This window comes from Garra rufa, chromosome 5 (genome assembly GCF_049309525.1).
Source record: "Garra rufa chromosome 5, GarRuf1.0, whole genome shotgun sequence".
NCBI lineage: Eukaryota > Metazoa > Chordata > Actinopteri > Cypriniformes > Cyprinidae > Garra > Garra rufa.
The window spans coordinates 54,414,999-54,429,792 of NC_133365.1; the positions used below are offsets into that span (position 1 = coordinate 54,414,999).

General features: G+C 22.4%; 1 protein-coding gene across 1 annotated transcript; it reads right to left on the reverse strand.

The window, feature by feature from the left end:
• Nucleotides 1–1,546: 1,546 nt before the first annotated feature.
• On the reverse strand, nucleotides 1,547–11,842 carry LOC141334465 (colorectal mutant cancer protein-like). The gene is made up of 5 exons (XM_073839549.1): nucleotides 11,711–11,842; nucleotides 6,833–7,045; nucleotides 5,062–5,153; nucleotides 3,606–3,728; nucleotides 1,547–1,727 (listed from the first exon to the last, which is right to left on the reverse strand). The coding sequence occupies exons 1-5, from the start codon at nucleotides 11,828–11,830 to the stop codon at nucleotides 1,547–1,549; spliced, it is 729 nt and encodes a 242-aa protein (XP_073695650.1). The 5' UTR covers nucleotides 11,831–11,842.
• Between the last annotated feature and the right edge of the window lie 2,952 nt (nucleotides 11,843–14,794).

Consider the following 14,794-nt stretch of genomic DNA (forward strand, 5'->3'; position numbering starts at 1 on the left):
ATTTGAGGTGACTTAAAAAATGTGGTTTGTTAAACTTAAAAGCTGCCTCAAAATTTTAAGTTCAGTCAACTTAAAATGTTAAGTTGTACTAAGTGACAACTTGGATATTTGAGTTGATTCAACTTAAAAACTGCCTTAAAATTTTAACAAAATTTTTTTGTTAAGTCAACTCAAATATCTAAGTTGTCTGAACTTCAAATTTTAAGGCAGCAGGGCAACAAATGATTTTAAGTTCACTCAACAAATGTTTTTTTTTCTTTTTTTTTGTCACAGTGTATAGATCTTATACTGATTATTTAACATCTCATTAGCCAATTAAAGTTGTCTAAGTGGTGTTTTAACAAATTAATAATTCATAATACATCTGATATGGATCTTTAAAAAATTATTTACCTGGCTGCCTTAACATTTTAAATTCAACTCAAAAAAGTTTAGTCAACTTAAAATGTTAAGTTGTACTAAGTGACAACTCAGATATTTGAGGTGACTTAAAAAATGTGGTTTGTTAAACTTAAAAGCTGCCTCAAAATTTTAAGTTCAGTCAACTCAAAAAAGTTTAAGTTGTACTGAGTGACAACTTGGATATTTGAGTTGATTAAAGTTAAAAACTGCCTTAAAATTTTAACAAACCAAATTTTTTTGTTAAGTCAACTCAAATATCTAAGTTGTCTGAACTTTAAATTTGAAGGCAGCAGGGCAACAAATGATTTTAAGTTCACTCAACAAATTGTTTTTTTTCTTTTTTGTCACAGTGTATACAGTAGATCTTATTCTGATTATTTAACATCTCATTAGCCAATTAAAGTTGTCTAAGTGGTGTTTTAACAAATTAATAATTCATAATTCATCTCATATTGATAATCTAAGGCCTCAAATTTACAGTTTACAAATCTGATTATGGTTCATAAACCAAGCACAGATTATCAGATGTTCAAAAACGGAATAAATGATGACAGAATTTTCATTTTGTGGCTTAACTAGTTGAAAGTGGTTAAATGGAGGATGCTGGTTTAAACAGCAGATGAAGGAAACCTCGTTCTCGTTTATTGCTGAAAAACTATTTCTCTACACTGTATGATTATGAAATATAATTATGAAACAAAACCAGCTACTAGTTAATATCCGAGTCTGTGCTGCTGTACTTTCTCATATCATTCCATTGAGGATTTATGAGTGTTCATATCATCAGAATTACTAGGTTTGACTAATAAAAGCATAAAAACTGTGAACCTCTTAATTACAAATTGGAAAAACTAAACCGTATAAAATAAACACCATCTCCTCCTTGACAAAACGAGTTTGAGTCGTGGTTTCATCTGATGATTTTTGTATGTCATGATTTTTGACAGTCGCTGTTGCGTAAAAGAGCAGCGGGAACATCCTGAGAAACATCTTCTTTTGTGTTCCTCAGAAGAACTTTGTCCTACGATGACAGGATGAGGATTTGTGTGGTTTTGCTGAGACGGTGACGGTCAGAGGGTTTTGTGAGGAAGATTTTGGAGTGAAATACTGTAATAAGAGTCACAAACGTCAGTTTTTGGTGAGCTCAGAGCGAGGTCTCGTTGGTGTGCGGTCGGGACGTCTCTTCTTCTAGAAGAGCGATGCGCTGTTTGAGCATCCGCACCTGCGTCTCGTGTCGCTCCACCATCGCCATCATCTGAGACTCCAGCTTCTTCAGCTTGTTCTGGTGCTTCTTCTTGGCTTTCTCATACGCCGCCACCAGATTACTGCAGGATACACACACAAACACACATTTCACATCAGAAAATCACAGAAAATGCGCTGAAATTAAGACTAAAATGGCACTTATCACCTGAATCAAATATTGCTAACTAACTGAAATAATTTTAATTTAAAATAATACTAATTTACTTCAAGTTTAAGTACTTAAATGAGTCTAAATCTAAATCTAAAATTAATATAAAGCCAAACATAAATGCTAAAAAAATAAATAAAAAAGACAAGTGCATAAAAAAAATAAATAAATAAATAATAATAATATTATATATATATATATATATATATATATATATATATATATATATATATATGAAATAAGTTGAAATTAAAACTATATATATATATATATATATATATATATATAAAAATTAAACAATAGTTTTGGCAACTAAAATAGACTAAAGTTCTAAAAAAATAAATAAATAAATAAATATGACAATCACAAGCTAAAATACAACAATTACTAAACCTGAAATTAAACTAAAAAAAAAATAAAAATTACAAAAGTAAATAAATCAAACTAAAATAGTAAAATATATTAATTTAAGAAACGATATAAAAAAAATTAAACAATAGTTTTGGCAACTAAAATAGACTAAAGTTCTAAAAAATAAATAAATAAATAATAAAAAAAGAATAAATATGGCAATCACAAGCTAAAATACTACAATTACTAAACCTGAAATTAAACTAAAAAAAAAAAAAAGAAAAAAAATTACAAAAGTAAATAAATCAAACTAAAATGTTAAAATATATTATTTTAAGAAACAATATAAAAAAAAATTAAACAATAGCTTGGCAACTAAAATACTAAAATAAATTGAAGTATTAAAACTAAAAAATGAAAGCTACATAGAAAAAAAAATCACATTAAAAATAAATATTAGGTGAAAATGTAAAAAAAATAATAGAAATAGAAACATCGTCTTGGCAACTAACTGAAATAAGTTAAAGCTAAAATACTAAAATGACTAAATATATATTAAAATATTAAAGCTAAACAGAAATATAAAAGAAAAAAGCATATTATAAATATTACACAAAATAAAATCTAAATATTAGGTGAAAAAAGGTAAATGTAAAAAGAGAAAAAACGTTACTAACTGATATAAGTTCAAGTAAAATTAAAACTAAAACTTCAAATTTGAAACTGTAATTAATTTTTTTTTAAGTATTTAAACCAAAGCTAAAAAAATTGAAAACTAAAAGTACAAAAAAAAAATTATAAATACTACAATAGCATATGTGACCCAGGAGCACAAAATCAGTCTTAAGTCGCTGGGGTATATTTGTAGCAATAGCCAAAAACACATTGTATGGGTCAAAATTATTGATTTTTCTTTTATGCCAAAAATCATTAGGAAATTCGGTAAAGATCATGTTCCAAAAAGATTTTTTGTAAAATTCCTACTATAAATATATCAAAATGTCATTTTTGATTAGTAATATGCATTGTTAAGAGCTTAATTTGAACAACTTTAAAGGTGATTTTCTCAGTATTTTGATTTTTTTGCACCCTCAGATTCCAGATTTTCAAATAGATGTATCTCGGCCAAATATTGTCCTAACCGAACAAACCATACATCAATAGAAAGCTTATTTATTGAGCTTGCATATGATGTATACATCTCAGTTTTGTAAAATTTAACCTTATGACTGGTTTTGTGGTCCAGGGTCACATATAAATAACACCAAATCAACCCTGGTTTCAAACATTCAGCAGCAATTAGAGCACATTTTTATTCATTTGCAATTTCAGCACACAGTGATGCTTCGCTGGCACCAGCAGGAGGCGCTGAAATACTGCGCAAACCTCCAGAGCTCCACTGAATCCTGTCATGATGATGTGTGTGTGTGTTTGGTACCTGTTTGCTCGTTTAAGGTCGTTAACGAACTCCGCCGACTGCTGATGTCTGACTTCACTGCTCTTAGTGAGTCTTTCTAACGCCGCCACCAACTCCTGAACACGACCCTTCAGCTTCTTCTCTCTGCAACACACACACACTTGTGTCACAAATACATGGAGAGTTTCCATGTCTTTTTGCTGTCAAATCTCGACTGATTTGTATCAAGTAAAAGTCGGAATAACTGCAGTAATATTTCCAGATGAACACTTACAGGACTGAAGCAGCTTGGCTTTACTTGATTCTCCATCAATCATTTTTTTAGCCTCAAATCTGATCATCAGGATCTTTTGAGGAACATTTATTTGTTGATCTCTCAATCATCATCGAATTGCATTGCAATATATGTTTGGATCATTTCAATCTCATATTATTGGAGCTATAGAGTGACCATTTTATATCAGTATCTGCTCTACTGTTATAAAGATCTCATTGATTTACATTATAAGCAGCAGAATTCATCATAAATATCAGCATCTGCACCAAATGCTCAGTTTGAGTCTCTGAGTAAAAGACAGCTGTTTTTTCTTCATATTCTCACTATATCAGAGACATAAAAGCTTAATGGATAAAATATGATACTCGACAAAAAAAAATATATCTACATAAGCATTATGTATATCATTTCCGCCGCTGAATAAAAAATAAAAAAGTTAATTGCGACCTTTTATCTCATAATTCTCACTTTTTTTTCCTCGCAATTTCGAGTTTTTATCTCGCAATGACTTTTTTTCTCAGAACTGTGAGATATAAACACACAACTGCAAGTTACAAAGTCAGAATTGCAGGATATAAACACACAATTATGACTTTTTTCTCAGAACTGAGATATAAATGCACAATTGCGAATTATAAAGTCAGAATAGCGGGATATAAAGTTACAAATGTGAAATATAAACTCACAATTGCATTTTTTTTTTCTCTCAGAACTGATATAAACGCACAATTGCAAGTTACAAAGTCAGAATTGCAGGATATAAACGCAGTTGCAAGAAATAAAGACAGAAATGTGAGATTTAAAGTCAGAAATGTGAAATATAAACTCACAGTTTGGACTTTTTTTTCTTGAAATTGTAAGTTTGTATCTCGCAATACAGATTTTTTTTTCTCAGAACTGATGTAAACAACAAGACAAACTCACAATTCTGACTTCTTGCAATTTGGAGTTTACATCTCACAATTATTACTTTTTTTTTTCTCGAAATTGCGTGTTTGTATCTCGCAATTCTGATTTTTTTCTTAGAACTTATGTAAACGCACAATTGCGAGTTATAAAGTCAGAATTGCGGAATATAAACTGTGCCTTTTTTTCTCGCAATTGTGAGTTTATATCTCACAATTCTGAGTAAAAACGTCAAAATAACTGCAATAATGTTTTTTTTTAAATGTTTTATTCAGTTTATTATCAGTGACTGACCTCCTGAGGGCACCGGTGAGCTCCACCGCGAGGTCGCTGTCGTTCAGACTCCTCAGATCAGACAGACTGATCGCTGGAGAATCTCCAGACTCCTGCAGAAATCACATATTGCAGATTTATGTATCTTGTGTTTCTCATTTACCCAAAATTATGCCTAAACGGCTCATATCATAGAACATCCTTTTCTCCTTTCAAATGTGCATCAAATCTGTTTTTGTGTGTAACACACTGCAACTTTCAGAGCTTATATATATATATATAAAATTTCAATAAAAATATATAATTTAATTAAAAATAAATTAAAATAAAAACACTAGTTCAGTAAAAAAAAACCTGACAAATACAAAAAAATATATAAGAAAAAAAAATAAAACACTAAAAATACAAAATATTGATATTGAATAAAAGAATTAAATATTGAATACATAAAATTCTATTTTTGAAAAAAAAAAACCTAAATAAAAAAACAGTAGTTCAGTAAAAAAAACCTGACAAATACAAAAAATATATAATTTAAAAATATAAAACACTAAAAATACAAAATATTGATATTGAATAAAATAATTAAATATTGAATAAATAAAAATATATTTTTTAAAATAAAAAATAAAATAAAAAATAAATTAAAAGAAAAAACAGTAGTTCAGTAAAAAAACTCATAAATACAAAAAAAAATTACAAATATGAAAACTATAAAACACTAAAAATACAAAATATTGATATTGAATAAAATAATTAAATATTAATGAAAAAAAAAAAAAAAAACTAGGTTCAGTAAAAAAGAAAATGACAAATAGAAAAAAATATATAATTTAAAAATATGAAAACTATAAAACACTAAAAATACAAAATATTGATATTGAATAAAAGAATTAAATATTGAATACATAAAATTCTATTTTTGAAAAAAAAAAAACCTAAATAAAAAAACAGTAGTTCAGTAAAAAAAACCTGACAAATACAAAAAATATATAATTTAAAAATATAAAACACTAAAAATACAAAATATTGATATTGAATAAAATAATTAAATATTGAATAAATAAAAATATATTTTTTAAAATAAAAAATAAAATAAAAAATAAATTAAAAGAAAAAACAGTAGTTCAGTAAAAAAACTCATAAATACAAAAAAAAATTACAAATATGAAAACTATAAAACACTAAAAATACAAAATATTGATATTGAATAAAATAATTAAATATTAATGAAAAAAAAAAAAAAAAAAACTAGGTTCAGTAAAAAAGAAAATGACAAATAGAAAAAAATATATAATTTAAAAATATGAAAACTATAAAACACTAAAAATACAAAATTTTGATATTGAATGAATAAAAATATATTTTTAAAAATAAAAACTTATCTGATATTTTATTTGAAATAAACAGTAGTTCAGTAAAAAAACCCCCGAAAAATACAATAAAAATATATAATTTAATTAAAAAATATGAAAATATCAAAACTCTTAATGATAATAAAATAACACTGGCTTTGCATCACAGGAATAATCATATTATTTCATAATTATTGAATGGCAGTGTGTGCAATAAAGTTAAATCTTTTGATTTTAAATAATACTTCCTTAAAATGTCCACTAAAAATACTTGATATCCATTGACAGGACTGCAAGTATGTCTTTCAAAAATTCCACTAGTGAAAATGTATTGGCATTTTGGTGCTTCCATTTAGGTTTTTTTATGGAATATCCTCACATTTGCACATGAATCTGTGACAGACAGCTGTCAGTATGTTGTATTGTAAGTACAGCACCTTGCCGCTCTTGTCTTTGGCTCCAGCGCTGCTGCCGGTGGAGTTGAGTGATCTGCGTCTCTGTTCCTGATGTTCCTCCACCTCAGACTTGAGATGCTCGATGTGAACCAGATAGGCCTGTTCCTGAGCCTCCCGCGTGCTCAGCTTCAGCTCCAGAGCTTTCTTCTCCTTCTCTAACAGATACAGCTGAGCCTTCAGCTCCGCCATCTCCTCCTGAAAACACACACAGATATATGTGACCTACTACAGCTTCATACGCACAACACATCCTGACGCGTCACAAACACACACTTACCAAACCCTGAATGCGTGTTTAATGAAAATGAAGAACCGCCTGAACGCTATGAGGGGTTTAGTGCATTTCCATCATATTATATTGACTAATAATCTATATAAACATGTGAAAAACTTAATTGCATTTACCATATACTAAATCATAAAAATGCTAAATTTAACTGAATCATTTTATAGTTTTAATAAAAAGGAAAAAAAATCTAAATGAAAGCACTAATTAAAATATTACTAGGAATATGGAATAAAGCATAAAAAATAAATGTATAAAAATAAAATTGTATAAAACACCTCCTAAAATACATTTTTTTTTCATTTTTAAAAATGAAATGTGATCAATATTAAATATTTTTTAAATAACATTTAGATAATTTAAAAATAAAAAACTACATGTGTTAAAATATTAATAATAGTATAATAAAAATAAGTTAATAAAAAAGATTTTAAAATGATAAAAACACTAAACATTTTAAGCATTTATTTGAAAGAGATTACATTAAATAGTTTTAACATGACAAAAGATAGAATTATGAAAAATATTACTAATAGTACAATAAAAAATAAATTAAAATAAACTAATTAAAAAAGGTTTTAAAATAATTACAAAAATATGAAACATTATTTGAAACAGATTAAATCAAATATTTTTCAAAAGACAAAGATTATAGAATTATGAAAATGATTTAAAAAATCGAATAAATTAAAATAAAATAAATAAAAACAAAACACTACAAAATATTGATACTGAATATTACAAAAATAAAAACTTTACAAATTAAAAAATTTAATATAATGTCTGATTCTACAATAATTTTACAATAATAAAAATATGCATACTAAAAAATACAAAATATTTATTCGAAATAAAGTTAAAATAAAGATTATTTATAAATAAAAACTGTACAAATTAAAAAATAACATGATATTGTATTTGAAATAAATTAAAACAAATAAAACCAATCAAAACCGTAAATTTAATAAATCTAATAAATCTAATAAAAATAAATCTAAAAATTCTACAATAACATTTACTAAGAAATACAAAATATTAATTATAAATAAATTAAAATATTATTTAATAATAAAAAACACTAAAATATGATATAAACAATCAAAATAAATAAATTCTACAATCATTTTACAACAATAAAAATAAAATGCTTACTAAATAAGATTGAATAAATATAAAATTATTACTAAAAAAAGATGGAATATTTATATTTAAAATAAATAAAAATAAAATAATTACTAAAAAAAGGAAACTGTATCTGTATTTTCAGAGCCAAAGTTTCAGCCACATTCTATTGGATGTGAATCACACAGTGACTTTTTTTAAAAAAAATTTAAAATTATTGTAGAATTTTTAGATTCTTTTATTTTGATTGTTTTTGTTTTTATTTTATTAAAAATTTAATATTATATTTTAGGTTTTTTTAATAGTCTTATTTTTTAATCGTTATTTTAATTTATTTCTAAGAAATATTTTGTATTTTTTTAGTAAGTGTTTTATTTTTATTATTGTAAAATGATTTTAGAATTTTTAGATGGTTTTATTTTTATTGTTTTTATTTGTTTTCATTTTATTACAAATAAAATATCACATTTTAGTGTTTTTTTAATAGTTTTTATTTTTAAATAGTTATTTTAATTCATTTTGAATAAATATTTTGTATTTGTTTAGTAAGTGTTTTTTATGGTACAATTATTGTAGTTGAATTTTTAGATGGTTTTATTTTTATTAGTTTTTTATTTATTTCAAATAAAATATCATATTTTAGTGTTTTTTAATATTTTTATTTTTAAATATTTTTTTATTTAAAATTATTTCTAATAAATATTTTGTATTTGTTTAGTACGTGTTTTTTATTGTGAAATTATTGTAGAATTTTTATTTTTATTAGTTTTTATTTTAATTTATTTCAAATACAATATATTTTAGTGTTTTTAAATTGTTTCTATTTTTAACTTTGTATTTTTATTTATTTCTAATAAATATTTTGTATTTGTTTAGTGTTTTATTTTCATTATTGTAAAATTATTGTAGAATGTTTAGATTCTTTTATTTTGATTGTTTTTGTTTTTATTTTATTAAAAATTTAATATTATATTTTAGTTTTTTTTTAATAGTCTTATTTTTAAATATTTATTTTAATTTATTTCTAAGAAATATTTTGTATTTTTTTTTTGTAAGTATTTTATTTTTGTATCTGTATTTTCAGAGCCAAAGTTTCAGCCACATTCTATTAGATGTGAATCACACAGTGACTTTCTGAAGGTCATTTATTCCTCAAGTCTTTCAGACTGATCTGGTGTCAGTGTTTCTGTAGCAATGTCAGCTGACAGAGTCGATCATATCTAAATCATCTCTCAGTGTCCGATCAGATCTCACATTTCAAACGCGCCGCTCATCTGAATGCCAAAGCTGAAGGTCACTGACGGATCAAACACGAGAAATCAGAGCTGATGGAGAACCACAGCCGACCAAACAGACAGAAAGACACTCTGAGAGAGTCAAACATGGACAAACGGCTTCAGTATCATCATCTAGAAACTAGTGTTGCACGATATACCCATCAAAATCAAAGTTCAGTTTAACTTGACAGAAATATTACTTCATGTAATGATAACACTACTACTAATAATACAAATATTAAAACAATATTGACCAGAAAAAATATTTACTAGAATTTATTTAAAATTGTAAATACACATGATGAATAATTCTTTATAAAATTCAATTTATCTTTATAAAGTAATTAGACACGCTTTCGATTATCAAAATTTAATGAAACTATTAAAATGGAATGCAGAAAATGAACGGAAAACAGATTAAAAGTAAAACTGAATTTGAGAAAAATAATAAAACGTATTTTATAGGCCTTAAAATGTCAATTTTATATTATAATATTAAATATTTATTATATTGTTCTTATTTTTATTTGCTTTTATTTTAATTTATTTCAAATAAAATATATTTTAGTGTTTTTAAATAGTTTCTATTTTTAACTTTGTATTTTAATTTATTTCTAATAAATATTTCGTATTTGTTTAGTGTTTTATTCTCATTATTGTAAAATTATTGTAGAATTTTAAGATTCTTTTATTTTGATTGTTTTTGTTTTTATTTTATTACAAATTAAATATTATATTTTAGTGTTTTTTAATAGTTTTTATTTTTTAATAGTTATTTTAATTTATTTTGAATAAATATTTTGTATTTGTTTAGTAAGTGTTTTTTATGGTACAATTATTGTAGAATTTTTTTATTTTATTTTTATTAGTTTTTTATTTATTTCAAATAAAATATCATTTTAGTGTTTTTTAATATTTTTATTTTTAAATATTTTTATTTTAAATTATTTCTAATAAATATTTTGTATTTGTTTAGTACGTGTTTTTTTATTGTGAAATTATTGTAGAATTTTTAGATGGTTTTATTTTGATTGTTTTTGTTTTAATTTATTTCAAATAAAATATATTTTAGTGTTTTTAAATAGTTTCTATTTTTAACTTTGTATTTTAATTTATTTCTAATAAATATTTCGTATTTGTTTAGTGTTTTATTCTCATTATTGTAAAATTATTGTAGAATTTTAAGATTCTTTTATTTTGATTGTTTTTGTTTTTATTTTATTACAAATTAAATGTTATATTTTAGTGTTTTTTAATAGTTTTTATTTTTTAATAGTTATTTTAATTTATTTTGAATAAATATTTTGTATTTGTTTAGTAAGTGTTTTTTATGGTACAATTATTGTAGAATTTTTTTATTTTATTTTTATTAGTTTTTTATTTATTTCAAATAAAATATCATATTTTAGTGTTTTTTAATATTTTTATTTTTAAATATTTTTTTTTTAAATTATTTCTAATAAATATTTTGTATTTGTTTAGTACGTGTTTTTTATTGTGAAATTATTGTAGAATTTTTAGATGGTTTTATTTTGATTGTTTTTGTTTTAATTTATTTCAAATAAAATATATTTTAGTGTTTTTAAATAGTTTCTATTTTTAACTTTGTATTTTAATTTCTTTCTAATAAATATTTCGTATTTGTTTAGTGTTTTATTTTCATTATTGTAAAATTATTGTAGAATTTTACAATTCTTTTATTTTGATTGTTTTTGTTTTTATTTTATTACAAATTAAATATTATATTTTAGTGTTTTTTAATAGTTTTTGTTTTGAAATAGTTATTTTAATTTATTTTGAATAAATATTTTGTATTTGTTTAGTAAGTGTTTTTTATGGTACAATTATTGTAGAATTTTTTTATTTTATTTTTATTAGTTTTTTATTTATTTCAAATAAAATATCATATTTTAGTGTTTTTTAATATTTTTATTTTTAAATATTTTTTTTTAAATTATTTCTAATAAATATTTTGTATTTGTTTAGTACGTGTTTTTTATTGTGAAATTATTGTAGAATTTTTAGATGGTTTTATTTTGATTGTTTTTGTTTTAATTTATTTCAAATAAAATATCATACTTAAGTGTTTTTTAATTGTTCTTATTTTTAAATAATTGTTATTTTTTAATTTTTATATTGTGTTATTTTTGTATCAGTAGATGAATTCTGTGGTACCTTCATGGCCATGAGCTCCTGCATGAGGACGGCGTTCTCCAGGTCGAGTCTCTGCGAGTCGCCGCGTGGTTTAACGTCGTAACTGAGCGGGTCGATGTGAACGCTCTCCAGCTCCAGCATGGTCAGTTTGACGGCCGCCCGATCGTTCTTCAGCTGCTGAACGTAGTCCTTCAGACGCTGCTCGTCGTCTTTCGAGAAATCCGTGTCACAGCTGCTGGCCGTGGAGCTGGTGGTGCTAAAACACAAAACACATTTACTCATACACACATATTAAACTTCAAATTTAGTCACACACACTCACTCAGGGCTCAAAATTCGTTTTTGTGTGTATTGAGTCTATATTACAATTACATTAAAAGAAAAATGTTACCGCTTTACCCATAAAATTCGTTTTCATTTTTTTTATTACCAACCATGAAACTGTATTTGGGAAATATTTTTCCTAAAATCTAAAATTATTGTTACTATTATTATTATTATTATTATTATTATTATTATTATTAATAAATGCCATGGAATACGCCTATAATATTAAAATAAAAAATAACTTTATTAGAAAACAATACATTTATTATACAAATAATTTATATTACTTAGTTATTATTATATTATTTGTACAATACATTTCTATAATTAAGTTTTATTAGGGGAAATTATTATTATAATTTATTATTTTTAAGAATAATAATTATTACTTTTTATAGTAAATGTTAATTTTTATGTTAAGATTTTTTTTTTATAATAACGAGGATTTCGATAACAATGAGAGTAACAGTTATTACAAAAAATAATATGTATTTACAAATAATTTATAAAAACAAATACAATGACAATATTATGAACAATATTAAATATTTTAGATAATAAAAAAACACTAAAAATAGTAAACATTTATTTGAAACGGATTAATGTAAAAAAATCTACATGTATTAATAATAGTTTAACAAAAATAAATGAAAGTAATTTAATCGCTTAAAAAGGTTTTACATTTAAAGGTTTTAAAATAAAACAATATTAAAAATCTATTTGAAACTGATTAAATTAAATCATTTTAAAGTAACAAAAATCATAGAATTATGAAAATATGAAAAAATTAATAATATTAAAAATCTTCATGTGTTAAAAATATAACACAAAATACATTCACGTAAATAAAATAGTTTTTTGAAATAATAAAAATAAAACACTAAAAAATACAAATGATTGATATTAAATAAGAAAAAAATAAAGAAAAATATTAAATAAGTTAAAATAATTTTTTTAAATTTCATTTTAGTTGAGTATTACTGTTATAATTTTTATACGTTTTATAATTACTTTTAAATATATTTTTTTAATTAATCCTTATAATCATTTTACCAATAATACGAGTAATTATTATTATTAATTGTTTTATACCATATTTTATAATTATTTTTGATAATAATTATTAATTATATTTACAAGAAATGTTAGGAATTATTTAAAGAACAATAAGAGTAATTAATAATTTAATTAAAAAGGAGTTAATTATTTTACTATATATTATGATTTTTCATAATTATACGTTTAAAATTATTTAAAATTAACAAGAGCTGTTGTTATATTACTGTTATCATTTTTATACGTTTTTATAACTTCTATAAAATTACTTTAACAATATTTTTTATAACGAATGTTTAGAATTTTACTAATAATACGATTATTTTATACAATATTTCATAATTATTTAAAGTAATAGTCATTTTACCAATAATACGAGTAATTATTATTATTAATTATTGTACACCATATTTTATAATTATTTTTGATAATAATTATTAATTATATTTACAAGAAATGTTAGGAATTATTTAAAGAACAATAAGAGTAATTAATAACTTAATAAAAAAGGAGTTAATTATTTTACTATATATTATGATTTTTGATAATTATTTATACATTTAAAATTATTTAAAATTAACAAGAGCTGTTGTTATATTATTACTGTTATCATTTTTATACGTTTTTATAACTTCTATAAAATTGCTTTTACAATATTTTTTATAACAAATGTTTAGAATTTCACTAATAATACGATTATTTATTTTATACAATATTTCAATTATTTAAAGTAATAATCATTTTACCAAAAATACGAGTAATTATTATTATTAATTATTTTATACTATATTTTATAATTATTTTTGATAATAATTATTAATTATATTTACAAGAAATGTTAGGAATTATTTAAAGAACAATAAGAGTAATTAATAATTTAATAAAAAAGTTAATTATTTTACTATATATTATGATTTTTGATAATTATTTATACATTTAAAATTATTTAAAATTAACGAGAGCTGTTATATTATTACTGTTATCATTTTTATACGTTTTTATAACTTCTATAAAATTGCTTTTACAATATTTTTTATAACTAATGTTTAGATTTTTACTAATAATACGACTATTTATTTTATACAATATTTCATAATTATTTAAAGTAATAGTCATTTTACCAATAATACGAGTAATTATTATTATTAATTATTTTATACTATATTTTATAATTATTTTTGATAATAATTATTAATTATATTTACAAGAAATGTTAGGAATTATTTAAAGAACAATAAGAGTAATTAATAACTTAATTAAAAAGGAGTTAATTATTTTACTATATAGTATGATTTTTCATAATTATTTATACATTTAAAATTATTTAAAATTAACAAGAGCTGTTGTTATATTATTACTGTTATCATTTTTATACGTTTTTATAACTTCTATAAAATTGCTTTTACAATATTTTTTATAACTAATGTTTAGATTTTTACTAATAATACGACTATTTATTTTATACAATATTTCATAATTATTTAAAGTAATAGTCATTTTACCAATAATACGAGTAATTATTATTATTAATTATTTTATACTATATTTTATAATTATTTTTGATAATAATTATTAATTATATTTACAAGAAATGTTAGGAATTATTTAAAGAACAATAAGAGTAATTAATAACTTAATAAAAAAGGAGTTAATTATTTTACTATATATTATGATTTTTGATAATTATTTATACATTTAAAATTATTTAAAATTAACAAGAGC

Coding starts and splice junctions, on each gene's coding strand:
- LOC141334465 (XM_073839549.1), bottom strand. CDS start 11,830: ATGCTGGAGCTGGAGAGCGTTCACATCGACCCGCTCAGTTACGACGTT. Junction 7,046..11,710: donor AGGAGCTCATGGCCATGAAG/GTACCACAGAAT, acceptor GTGTGTTTTCAG/GAGGAGATGGCGGAGCTGAA. Junction 5,154..6,832: donor CCAAAGACAAGAGCGGCAAG/GTGCTGTACTTA, acceptor TGATTTCTGCAG/GAGTCTGGAGATTCTCCAGC.